This window comes from Numida meleagris, chromosome 11, assembly GCF_002078875.1.
Source record: "Numida meleagris isolate 19003 breed g44 Domestic line chromosome 11, NumMel1.0, whole genome shotgun sequence".
In the NCBI taxonomy this organism is placed as follows: domain Eukaryota; kingdom Metazoa; phylum Chordata; class Aves; order Galliformes; family Numididae; genus Numida; species Numida meleagris.
The window spans coordinates 15,091,891-15,105,761 of NC_034419.1; the positions used below are offsets into that span (position 1 = coordinate 15,091,891).

At 38.5% G+C, this 13,871-nt stretch overlaps 1 protein-coding gene across 7 annotated transcripts in view; it reads left to right on the plus strand.

Annotated features, from left to right (window-relative positions):
• Positions 1 to 13,871, plus strand: part of FAM19A1 (family with sequence similarity 19 member A1, C-C motif chemokine like) — a 300,399-nt gene that overhangs the window by 244,170 nt on the left and 42,358 nt on the right. For all 7 annotated transcript variants that reach the window (XM_021409372.1, XM_021409365.1, XM_021409369.1 and 4 more), the window contains one exon: positions 13,379 to 13,519. In XM_021409372.1, coding sequence (XP_021265047.1) covers positions 13,379 to 13,519 — 141 coding nt within the window. The remainder of the gene's footprint in view (positions 1 to 13,378; positions 13,520 to 13,871) is intronic.

Genomic DNA, 13,871 nt, shown 5'->3' on the forward strand with positions numbered 1-13,871 from the left:
AAGCTGTCCCACAGAGTGAATTACGCTTTCTAAATAAGAGAAGGGCTAAGATGCAAGTGATTGTGAGGAGATGATCACAATATCACAAGATGGAAATGGCATAAATGAACTTTACGACGATTTCAGTAGCTTACTTCCTCCACAGAATATGTAAATTATTGTAATGAATTTAGACGACATTTCTATTTTTTCTGGATACATTAATATATCAGAACAAGAATTTCTTGGACATTTTCTGTGGGTTTCTTTCTGTGGTGTTTTAAACCAGGCCCACGTCCTAAAGCTATTATTGTAGCAACATGGATTTTCTGGCTGCGTTACTTGTTCACAGATGGTTAGCCTTTGACATGGCAATGAGATTGTTCACTTCTGCAAGATGTTAGCACAGATCAATAAGAAAACTGTCTTACAGCAAGAACACCTGTTTGTCAACCAAGCCTGCCTTTAAGGTATTACTGATATTACATTTTTGTTTGTTCAGTGGAGAGCCAGTAGTTTCCTGGCTGCAGGGTTAAAATTCCTCTTTGCTGGTGTGGTGTTTGCTAGCAGTAAGGAGAAAACTCTCTTTGGAAAAAGATACAAACCCAAATCTTTGCAGTGTTGGATATTGGAGTAGGTTAGGCTGAAAACTCTGTTCCCCTTGCTCCATTTTGAGCCACAGGGGTAGTACAGGTGCTAGTTCTGAGCCAAGCAAGAAAATGCCTTCATCTTTTAATGTTTAAAAATAAATATTTGGGAACTGCTCTATCGAGGTTGTGGCTTGTTGGAAACAGGGCCCCAGCCCATCTACCTGCGATGTTAAAATATGCTTTGTGACAGATAAGTCATAATAGAAAGAATCAGAAAAATTTGAAAAACTGGCCCAGAAAATAGTACGAGTTGAACTAGAAAAATGAGAGCTAATAGAGCTGGGGATAAGAAGCGTTCAATGTAGTATTCAAAGTATATCAATGCTTGAAAATTGTTAGTTGTTACAATGCAGAAGAAAAGGCTGCAATGTGACGGTGTTTTCTCAAAGAACAGGAGATAGCAGTCTCTTCCTGAGTTGCCTGGTTCTGAGCACTGCTGGAAAGCACGAGCACCATTTCAATTAGCTGTGGTATTCCTCTTCCACTGTCAGACTGTTGGCTAGTTTTTCTGTTACACAGCATCTGTCTCTGTTTCTGTCTATTGCTTGTTTTTCGTTCCTTGTCTGTCTCCATGCAGCCTAAGCAGTAACAGATAAATGTTTGTGTATCTTTTAGTTTATACGCTGATGCGCAAATATTTTTGAAACTTGATTAACTCGTGTTTGTTGTCTATGTGTAGCTAACAATACTGTACTGAAGAACAGACTAGAGATAAATGCTAGGTTGGGAAAAGAGGGCAGATTGCTTGTCTTAAAAGGAGATAATAATACTCCTCAACTTAAGAGCACAGAATTTTTATTACTGTTAATACTAATGTTATTATTATATAGTAGAATCCTAAGACCATCAGTACCAGTGATGTCAATGATGCAGAGAAGAGCTATAGACATAATTAAGGTGATGGAGGCAGGCTTATGAAGAAAGATGAAGAGAAGCAGCAAATGCACAGCTTGGCTAAGTGGTGATAATGATGATGGGGGATGTGATGACCATCTAAAATGTATCTGACATCTGTAAACATAGAATGGGGAGTAGTGGTGTTCAGTTGGTCATGGCATTACAATTAGAGTTAATGAGCAATACAGAGCAAAAGAAAACACAGAATTTTTTTTTTCGCTTTTCAGCCCAATAGTAGATCACATTAAATGCTGGAATGGTATCTTGAGAGGATCCCTTGTTGCACCAGCAGAAGCCCAATTGCTTAAATAATGTGAAAATAAATTGAGCAAGATGCTCATGAGTGTGCAGTGAAACATTTTGTTACTGGGAAAGGAATGGGCAAGATGACCTCTTCTGCTTATAATTCCTAACCCTTTGTTGGAAAGTGTTGGCAGAGATGCCCTATTCTAGTTTGCAGGTATTTTTCATTATTTTACTTCCAGTGTGAGCCCATTTAAATTAAATTTTATACAAAATTTTCAAGATTGTAGACTCAGGTGAAAAGGGAAAGGGGGAGCTGAACTGAGAATGGAGAAAATGAAGCTTCCCAGAATGGTGAAGGATATTCTCTCCTTTTTGATGAAGATACGAGTATTTCATAAGGTTTTCTGGCTGTAGTGCTATATAGGGAAGAAACTGGAAGCTATTCGCTAAAAATAAATGAATTGTTTGAATAATAATCCCTTTGAGACATATGGATTTTTTCTTGATTTGAAATTTATTGATGTTTGCTAATGAAGCGTCAATATTTTTCACAAACAGTGTTTTAGTTAAAAAAAAAAAATCTTTTCAAAAGGCAACTATTAATTTAGAAAAGCCTACCTCAAATTCTCAGAGATGGTATTTGGATGAATACTGATCATTACCATGGGTAAACAGGAGAAAGAAAAATACCCACATATTCTGCCTGGCCTCTTTGGTTCTGCTAACTGCAGAGCTCTCAGCACACTGCTGCTGTTTAACTAATAAAAAAATAAATTAATATGAGTTTCAAGCCAACACTGTAATGTATCACACATTGCTTTGAAAGTAGGAAATTATTTGCTCACTAGACTTCATGTATTTCCACTCAAGTATGCAGCCCTTTTTATTTGTATTATAAGGGAACGGAGTGAACTGAATTGCACATGTATTCAAAGAAGCAGTACAAATCTGAACAGGAGCCAGATGATCAATTATCAGGAGGTAGTATTGTATTGTGTTGTTCACCGGGAGCTTCAAGAGAGACGAAAAAGAAATTGTCAAAGAGAGAAACATTCAGTGCAGTTACAAAAAAGGTAAAAAGAGAGAACCAGAATAAATCATGGTTTGAATTGTGTGCTGAGAGCTGGAGCGGAAAGACAGAGCAAATCAAGGTGACAGGAAATAAAATATTGCTCATCAACAGCAACAGAGAGGAGAGAGACATCAAAACATGGAGACTTGAGATAAAAGGCAGCTCAGGGTAGAGACTACTCAAAAATGTAAGGGAAAAGAGGACTTGGGAGTGATTAAATCAGTTTGGGAAATGAGAAAATCTGTCAGAGTTGTTTTGTTTGAAATTAACATCACCAAAACAAAATAAAAAGAAGCAAATACAAGGAAGCAAATGTTACAATGAAACAAAATATTGCCCCTTGTCCTCATCTTTAAAAGGCTGTTTAGGAGGAGGCAACCATCCTTCCACTAAAGCTTCTCATAGAAGTAGCCACAATGAAGAGATGAAAACTGAGAGGAGTGAGGGCTGAATCCCACATCATCTTCTGCATCTCTCCCTCGTACTCAGACCTGTTCTGCTACAGATTAGACATTAAGCAGTTAAATTATGCTTCAGTCTGGATTAAATAGATCGTTCTGACAAAGAAATTTATAAAACTTACCAATTTATAACCGTGGTACATTAGCCTGAAAATTAAAATATTGCTCTTCACATACCCAGCCTGTAGCATTTCCTTGAGTATTTAACTAAATACGGTTCAGTAACGAATGTGCTATAAAATCCTTAGGCTGCAGAATATAAGGTTGTTCTGCTACAGATAATACATGTGGTGTAAAACGCTTTCCAATGCAAAACCAGTTGATTGCTTCTGGTCCTTCACTTCCACCCTCTGTCTCTCTGTACCGTTGTACAGTCACCTCCTGCAAAAGGGATCATTTTCTACTCAAGTGTAAGACCAGCTGCTGGTCCAAATGATGTGAATGACTCTAGGAATATATGGGATGGAATAATGTGCACACTCATCCACTGAGAAATGACTGCTTGACATTGTGTAGCTGCAACAGAGTATAGGATTTACTGCTGCTGCTCATGTCACACAGCACCTGTACAGTGACATTGTCATTACATATATCGTAACTTACGGACTTTTGTTTTCTTATTCATGAATTTTCTAGCAGGTGGTCAACCCCACTGACAAAAAAAAAGTTACAGTCACTATAGCAAGACAGCCTATCTGTAAGAGATTCCATTTAAAATATCTACCCTTTGATGCCACTTTACCATCTCAGTTTTACATGTTGGTCAAATTCTTTCAGTCCTGTTCCTCCTCGCTATTTTATTTATTGCCATTCTTTGGAAGATTAATGCAGCTTCTGCACTGGTAATAATTCTCTATATCAGTTTGTCCTCAGCATCTATGCATTCCTGGCTCTCCATCACTGTACATTCTTTATGGTTCACATTACTTTCACCACCCCTTATCTAACTACTTCATAAAAACCACGTCGCACATTTTTAAAGCATGACAAGAACATTACCATAAACTACGTTACTCTGCTCAGTAAACACATCATAGACTCTCCATAGGCTAATCACCTTAGTGGATAAAATTATCTGGGGATGAATTTATCTACAGCAATCACATCAAAAGACAAACTGTGTAGAACAGCATGGTTCTGCTTTTCCATGAGTTTAAGGACCCTGCATCATTTTGTTTCCACTGAAAATCTGGATTTTAAAATTGATTATTGATGATCTTTTTAATGAGAATCATAGAATCATAATTACTGTACATCATTATCAATGTTTTTAAAAATTCCTAAGTGAGAGATTTTCTAGCGTCACATGAAACATACAAAGGATAAATTATGAATATAGCAACAGCAGTTTGGAGTCTCTTTTGAGATGGATGGGAAAAGGAGTATGGTTTACTGCTTTGGAGTGCAGGCTGAAGCCGTAAGTATTGAATAAAAGAGTCAGTCAGTTTTGAAGATCTGGAAACACCATAGGCATAGAATAACATCTCAGAACTTTCTCAGCACCTACTATTCACGCACTCTCCCATGTTCATCTCTCAACAGCATCTGTGCCTCAATCATATATTTTTTACCAGCTTAATTGTTCCATCTGAAAACAGTATCATCCTGTCTTTCTCTGTCTCCACTTACTAAGACTCATTCCACTTGACATCCATTCTTCAGATTGCCTTGCAATATCCTGTGGTTCACCTCAATTTTTTTGTTAGGACATTTTCAAGCCTAATTCCAGTATGGATTTTCTCTGCACTCTGGCAAGGTACTGGAGATGTCAATAACAGGATAGTTCATTTTTCCACAGCTTTGTTAGCACCACAGGTCTTTTCTATCTCTGGCTTATACTGCTGCCTGCAGTTTAAGTTATAGAAGGAGCACTGCCTGAATGCATAGTACATCTATTTTCCTTATAGTATATGTTCAGATCCTCTCTGAAGAATCCAATATTAAACTTTGCAAACCACTCAAGCAACTAAGGGCAAGATTTTTGCAAAGATTCAAGATTTTCTGTTCATCTTGTCCAGGCCAACATCACTGAATGTAATATCTCACTGCAAGTCAATGATAATTAGAGTCATGATGCCTATTACTTTTTTTGTATCAAACTTAAGTTTTCTCAAAAATAATATTCTTCTCTTTCTGAGCTGTCGAAGTCCTGTCTCTTCAGATACGTCTCTTAATGTCATTCAAAAGCTGTAAATCCCGCCAAAACTTCTAATTTCTAGCCTTCATTTCTTGAAGTTGCTGTAAGCTGATCTCCCTTTGAAGTAGAAAAATCTCATTAAAATACTGAAGATCCCCACTAAGAGGACGTTGGATTCTTGGCTGCCTCGTGGGTTACATCTCTGCCTTTTGTAGTTCATCTATACAAGAATGCTAATAGTACCTATTACAATTCACTTTCAACACTCCCTGTGACAAAGAAGCAATCAGACGTACAGGATATGTGCATGGCCCTCTGCAGGCAGCGCTGCCTGATAGCTTGCACTCTGCTGCCTATCAGGAACAGCACACACACACACAATAGGTGGGATTTTCTCCTAAATTCTGTCATTTAGACACGAGTATACAGTACACAGGCATGCAAAATCATAATCAAGTCTACCAACAACTTAAAAGCCTGAAGGAAATTCCTCATCAGCATTCCTCCCCAGCCCCTCTTGCCCCATGGTCCTCTCCAATGCTTCCCCCAGCGCTGGCTGTTTTGCTGCCATTTGAAATGCAGTGTGCCAGAGGCAGGAGCTGCTTGAAGCCTGCCTTGTTTTCCTGGACACCGTTTTTCCTTTGATTCATCTTTAAGAGATTTTTTTTTTAAATATGCATAAGAATAAGGTCCTGTGCAAATTTCTCAGGAGATCAATTTGCAAGGCTCTTTAGTAGAAAGGCCTATTCTCTAGTGTGTATATTGGTTTGATATGGAAATCCGTAAGCCTGCCCTAGATCCACCCACATCTTATACACTGGTGTGCTCTGCATTTTCTTTGTGAATTCAAGAGTAGAATCCATACTATATCTCCTTTTCAAAAAAATACTTATTTTTAATTTCTGTGCATAAACCAGCTATTGCAGATCAGAGTCTATTCCGAGTGTAAGTATAGGAATCTGTAAATCTCCCAGATAAAAAGCCTCCTGTGGCTGATGGGAGAGCATTAGTAGAAAATGATAAAAGGCTACAAATCCATGTGTTAATTAGAGCTTTGCATATCCCTGCTTTCACTATTATACTGAATGGGAAATAAAATACAAATGCAAAAAAAAAAAAAAAAAAAAAGCCACAAGTTAGTTAGTATTCAAATGAACTATTAACATTCCTTTGAACAAAATACTTTAAAGATAGTATTTTCTTCTCGTTGTTACGGATTTTTTGTAGAAAAGTTTGGTTTCATTGAAATGGCCCTTTCTGTCAAAAAGGGTCTTAGAAAATTAACTTCAAGCACCGTAAATAACCAGAGATGTCTTTGCTGAATGCACATTGCCCCTCTTAGGTTTTGAATTTTGACTCGACAATCAGTCAAAACTTTTACCTCCTATTAAATTTGTTCCAGCTGTAGAGGACCTGCTTTGCCCAACAGTTCTCCAGACTCAGACTGCTTGTGCCACAGGTCAACATGAGCCAAGAGGATTAGTCTGATGAGAAATTATGGTCATTTTATCAGTGATACAGGAATTAGGGCCCTGAACCAAGTGGAAAAGTTGCACCACCCACCAGGAGAGCTGAGCTGGGAGCTCCACAAGTATTCTTTAAATGACCCAGACATCATGAGAAGCTTCAATAGCAGCTTGAAATGGACCAGGATCATAGGATCATTAAGGCTGCAAAAGACCACTAAGATCATCTAGTCCAACCCCAACCCATCAGTACCAGCATGCTGCCCACGTCCCTCAGTGCCACATCTCCACGGCTCTGGAACACCTCCAGGGACAGTGACTCCACCACTCCCTGGGCAGCTGTACCAGTGCCTCACCTCTCTTCCTTGGAAAACTTTTTTTCCAGTATCCAACCTGATGATGCAAATCAGTCAGAAACCAAATTTTGTCAGTTCCTCACGGAAATACTTGTTCTAATCTTTTGCAAACAAATAGCATTTTCATTGCAGGAGATACCCTCTGTCTCCAGAACTCTCTCATAGCAACAATGTTCACAAGAATGATATCCCAACCTAAAACTTAATGATTCACAGTGGGAATCGCGTCTGTTGCATGGAGCGCTCCACACTGAAAATAATATATGTACCACATAATGACAAAGAAAATACTGAATACTAATGAAAATGTAAATATAAATTTAGGAAACGGACCACTGCAGCCTACTCTGATCCCCAGGGCAAAAGTAATGCAGTGTATAACCAGGAGGCTCACAGAACACGTGTAGTGAGTTACAAATACCACCCTTACTGCAACGCTGCATATAATTAGTAGCCCACGAACCTATTTGTGCCAGTTGTTGTAATGGGCAAGAATTAAATATGAATTAGAAACCAGGGCTCTGGCTTAACGCTACAATTTTATACTTTCATTGTTTTTCTTTTTTTCTTTTTCTTTTTTTTTGGGGGGGGGGGGTTGTGCCTTTGTGTTATTTAGCATTCATGGGCCCAATTCAACTGTTCTGTAACTTAGCGCGGTTATCCTCCCTCAGCTTCATGAGAATTAATAGCAACCCTGAGCCCTGATTGCTCTGCAGCCGTTGTCACTCTCTGTGCAGAAATGTGTCCTGTAAACTTGATCCTTCTCTTTCTGGAGCAGAAACAGTGTGTCAGAGGATGATATGTGAAATAAAAATAGGAGTATAATTGCAGTGGGGCTATGATGAGTCTTTCATTTGTTCACCAATGAAGTGGCTCACAGAGTAGCATGGGACTTTGTTTTTCCATTTGTATGCACACTGCTGTTAGGAGCAAAAATGTTCCTTTGTAGGTAATAGAGTAGTGGCTTATTATTTCTTAGAGTAAAGTAAAATATGATATTTTCCCCTGAGCGCAGTGTAGTCTGTGGTTCTGGCACATTAGCTGGCATAAACATTTTGATTAAAGCGTATGAATGTATTAATTACACCTGGGAAGTTTCCAGAGCTTATTCAAACTACCAACTTCAAACTCCTGCACCCAAATCTGAATCCTTTTTAGCAACCGTCACAGCATTACCTTTTTCTTTCTCTAGGATGTTTGTACAAAGACATGAGGTGGCAAATGTGCAATTTTTTTATCCATTGTTTTCTGTTAGCACTTGTGCAGTAAATCTGGAAGCATCTGAAGAATTTTTACTGCCATGTTTTTAATATTTTCTTTTCAGACTAAAGAACTTTAATTCTGTTTAAAGTTTTCTGTGATCCCCCCCTAGGTCTAGCAGCATCTGCATAGACTTAAGCACTTTTCAGAATAATGTCAGTGGGTGTATGATTTCACATAGCATGACAGCACTGGAACACAGACCTAACTGAGGCTGTATAAATAAGTACAGCTATCAAATCTGGTCATATTTCTAATAAGATATCTGGAAATGTTGTTAGGATTTGATCCACATGAATTTCCTTTGTTCGTTTTCCTATACTGTACTGCATATGGTGTAACAGAGGGCAGAATCTCACCAGCAGAGCATATGAAGTCGTTTGGGTATCACTGTTTTTCTGCAAGAAACACAAACAATTTCTTGCAACAACCTTCAGCTGAATCAGGTTGCGTGATGCACTGAAGATGAGATAGAAGCAAATGCAACAGAGGATCTGAATTCTAAAATCACTGGGCGTATGACCACAAAAAGAAAGGCCTATCTTATCTATCAGCTGCCTGTGCCTCTGCCAAACAACCCAAGAAGTCTCACTGAAGCACAGCTTTGCTCATGCATTCATGCACACACGCATTCATTATGACTGACCTGCCCTAGGAAGGTCCATTAAATGGAGCTCATTTCAAGCACAGATGGTCCTGAATAGCTTAATGTCTGCCTGGTGGCCAGAATAAGTGAATTCTTGATGGTCTTAGACTTCTGATCACATACATGCAGCCAAGGAGGAAATGAAAACATGTTTATCATTTTGATAAACAACCTTTCTCATTGCTGCAGGATGCTCAGTGTAACTCAGTAGAGTCAAATACTATTAAATTGTCATCACTGTCAAAGAGAGAACGTATAAGTTTTGCTACCTGAGTCATAGTTAATGACTTCCACAATGTATAACACAAATCAGCACCGCTGTTTTTCCTTTTTTATGTTTGTTTACTGATAAGTTCAGGCTCTGCTAGAATACAGAGGCAAGTTATAATTTTCAAGTGCAAAATATGCTTTTATTATTACCTCTCAGCTAGAGATATAAAAAACAGAGATGACTAGAAGATGGCTTTTTGGCTTCTGCCAGGCATGCACTCAGTGCCTATAGCTGATTAGGTGTTTTAAATCACAGCCATCCACAGTAGGTTCGTACTTACAATAAAATATTTCACTCTGCGGTGTGTAAACTCAAGGTGGCTTTATAACAGAGATAAAAAATGAACGTGTTTTCAGGAGTTAGGTGTCCTCCAATTAGAATTAATCCATTTGCAGGCAGTAACAAACAGTTGTCCCTGTCTTACAGTAAGAATGATAGGGAATTTCTACACTTTAAACTTATGCAGAATAAAGACTTCCAGGAAGCTAGGATGTATGAGGATGGTCATAATGCCATGGACAGTTGCAATCTTTGGTAGTCCAAATTCCTTTCCAGAGTTTGATTCTGTCCCTCTTGCTTAGATAGGTAGCAAAATCCCTTTAGACGGCGTTCAGGGCATTCTGAACTGAGTGCTCAGAAGGGGTGGTCTGCTCTTCCTATCAAGTCCTGCTAATGATTGTTGTCAAAAAGATGTAAGTCATGATAGGACATTTCTGTTCATCTCCAGAGTTTCTTGAAGAAAGAGAAAAACTGCTCCTGATTTGTGAGTTCCTATGCATTTCTATCTTCCCATTTTTGTGGAAGAAGGGAAATAGCAAATAAGCAACCAAACAAAGTTATTTCTCTTGCTTTCTTTCCTAAGCAACCACCTCATGGGATGTAGCTGTCAGCAAGGCATTCAGAACACTCTTAACTGAGACATGTTTAGGGTGCTTTCCTCTCTTTTTAAAATCAGTGGGAAATCCCCCATTAACTTAAATGAGTTGGGTAAGTCCATTATTGTAGAAACAAAGCCAGAAGACACATTAGCTCAGTAGGACAATGAGCTGTTAAAAAAGCGTCATTTCTGTTGTTTGTGACCAGGATTCAAACTTTTGCTGCACTCAGACTATCAGGTCAATAATCCACATTGTTATTTAAGTCCCTAAGTATTCGTTTGTAACAGATGGGAATGGCTCTCAAGGAGAAGTTTGGAGTCAATAATTCATGTTCTTTAAAAGTCCATAAATTTGAAATGCATTTATGCAATATGTATATTTTTCTGCCTACCACCCAGGTCAACCCTGATAGGCAATACAAAATGTCTTTGAGTATTGCTTCCTCTCTTTTTTAAAAAAACAAGTTGTTATACCTATGAGATACATATTTTTATGAATAATATGAGCATTGAGCATATTGCTAGCTTCTGTGATTTGTCATCTGGGAAGACAATGAAAAAATTATGTTATCTGGAATCTCTTCTCATTTCCATGACAGTAATGGAACTGAGGGGGGGAATATTCCAGTTTCCAAATTTCCAAGGGTGCCATGAGGGTTGAAATCCATCCTTACCCAGCAGGATTGGAGATGTCATTTTTGACTGGACACCGGTTTTGTTTCAATAAAATTTACTCCTCGTGTGAGAAGATCTTTAGTAAGCAGTGTCAAGCTCTAGGCAGGTGAACAAAATGTACTGCCTCTCCAAATGCAATGCTTCTTGTGAGCAACACCTTTTTTTCTTCCCTTTTAACTAAAAGTTGACATCTGTAATTTCAACACCAAAAGAGCAAACAGCATCAAGAGAGAACAAATGTCATAATGCACCTGCACTGCACAAGCAATTTTTGTGTTCTGCAGCATGAAATGTTCTCTGTGTGCTGTTAAAGTCTAAGTAGTAGTTTTATTAACAGTTCACCTCTTGGAAGCATGTAAGTTGCTACTTCCATGCTACATCTCTCATGTAATGGTTTCAGTGGAATTAATCTTTGATATTAAACCTGAGAAGCTTGAGCAACTAGACAAATGGAAGTAAGAGGAAAATATTTTTGTTTTGCTCAAGAAAAATATTTCCAGCTACAGTTCTGCTTATGTTTCCATCTGAGAAACAGACACTGCAGAGAAAACTTCATCATGCACTGCATAACCTTTAGTGTTAGCAGTAGCATTACTGTGGGTATATTCTGATATTTTTATAGTCAGCACTATTAAAAGTTCCAATTAATGTACATAACTATCGAGTGGTAAGAAAAGGGGTTTTTACATTGCTTTTATAGTTTTGTTATGTTTTCTCACTCCTAAGCATCTACGCACTTTGAGTTAAATTCTTTACTGCTGCAACAACTTGAGCTTCCACATTACAATTAAAGGTGTTATAAAGCTCATCAGCCACAACCCATTATTTTGAATAGATAATCAAATGAGAAAGACTAGCGCATGTGGTTATTAGTACTCATACAGGAAATTAATAGAGAAAACGAAGCATTTAGTTTATTCACAGATATTTACCACATAGTATACGTAATCTAAAATTAGAAATACTTATTACCGCGTACATTATTTTTATTGTTGTATTTGCAATCAATAAAATCACAAATCCTTCTTCTCTTAGGACACGACCATAAGATGAGTCAAACCAATGAGATGTTTTTTATGGCTTTCAATATGATTTGGATGGGGGAACAGGGAGTTTATGTGAAGAACTATTTCTTAGACAAACACAAGGATTTGGGGCTGAGTTGATTATCACAATTCCTCTTACTCCTAAGAAACAATTAAATGACCTTTTGTCAGATAATGGCTTTCTGAATTGTTGGGATCTCTCTTCTGTGGTACCTACTGGCTTTCAAAATTCCCATGTCAGCAGGCCAAATGCACCTAACAAGTAGTACATGCAGCAGCATGTCTTTCCAGACGAGGTGAATATTTTCTGCAGTCAGTCTTGTCTAAAGCTTGCAGACTCATCAGTGCTTAACCCCAAGACCATGCAACCCAAGCTCATGTACCTTAATGGACATTCACAAGCTTTGATGCACTGACTCATCCTGGAAGGCAAAAGTTCATTCTTTGCATTGAGATGTGTGCTAGTTACTGCACATGCTCACAAGTTCTCAAAGGTTTTTCAGTAAAAGAGTGAATGCCAAAGCGCCAGTGCTTGCATTACACTGTGAAGGTAAATGGGAAATGGTAGAGGTGACAGTTCATTTCTGTGCATAGCGTACGCCACAGACACCAGGGATTCCTGATCCTGTGTCATCGTTTCTTTGCCTATTACTCCTTTGTTTTCTCCACCCAGCCAAATCATTGCAAATAATCATAAAGGACAATGAAGGAGAGGACAAATTAAGCCTTGCCCACGATGGGAATGTTTTCTGGCTTAAAACTGCCCATTTTATGAGTGGGATAGCAAAGGGAAATGCTGTTGCACCATCCTGTAGTTTGGAGACACTGATTACCACCAGCTGTGAGCTGGCACTGAATCAAATATTTGGAGAAAAGGTTTCTTTCTAGATGGATGCCCATAACCCCTGTCTTTGTGGAAGTGAATATTTGGGTCTTCCAGTATTACAGGCATAAAATCAGCCAAAAGTTATTTCATTTATGCATGCAACATAGGCAGTGTATCACCTACATTTCTTCAGGCCCAGACTGTGACTTCCTCCATTTTCTTAGTCCAAAAGTCTACAGATGTCAGAGAAGCTTTTAATATGTGACAGGCAAAAAATATCTGCTCTAGAGGGAAATTAATCTGCATTTCCTATAAGAAGTATATCAATATCTGTCTTAGTAAGGATCACACACAATGGGAGAAAAATAGCGTCGTAGTACTGGCTGCATAGAAGCTGTGCAGAAACGTGGACAGTAGCACACCGTGTGCTTTGATTAACCACTTCTGCTCTTCCTAATCAGAATGTCAATACTGTCTCTTTTTCTTCTTTTCCTTTTTTTCTTTTTCTGCCAGAAGGAGGAACGTGTGAAGTTATAGCAGCACACAGATGCTGTAATAAGAATCGAATTGAGGAAAGATCACAAACAGTAAAATGCTCCTGTCTACCTGGGAAAGTGGCTGGGACTACACGAAACAGACCTTCCTGTGTTGATGGCAAGTAGCTTCTCCTGTATATACTTTTTCTGTATCTGTACCATCCAGTAAATAGCTTCAAGTCCATAGATTCCTCATAGGAACTTTGCTGTGTTGTCTGTTTAACTCAACAGGAAAGCTGTACTGTGCACATGGATCACACTGAGGTTCACTCAGAAAAATATGAGTAAAGCATTCAGTGCAGCCGCTCAGATCAGTGTAAAAGATACTGTGGCAGGATCAAGTCCTTAATAAATAACTGGATGAAATTATTCCTTATGTCACTTCAAGGGCCTCCCCAGTGCCGCATTCATTTTGGTCCATACCTATTTCAAAGCGCAACAGCCATTCATTTTGATTTAATTAGCTATTT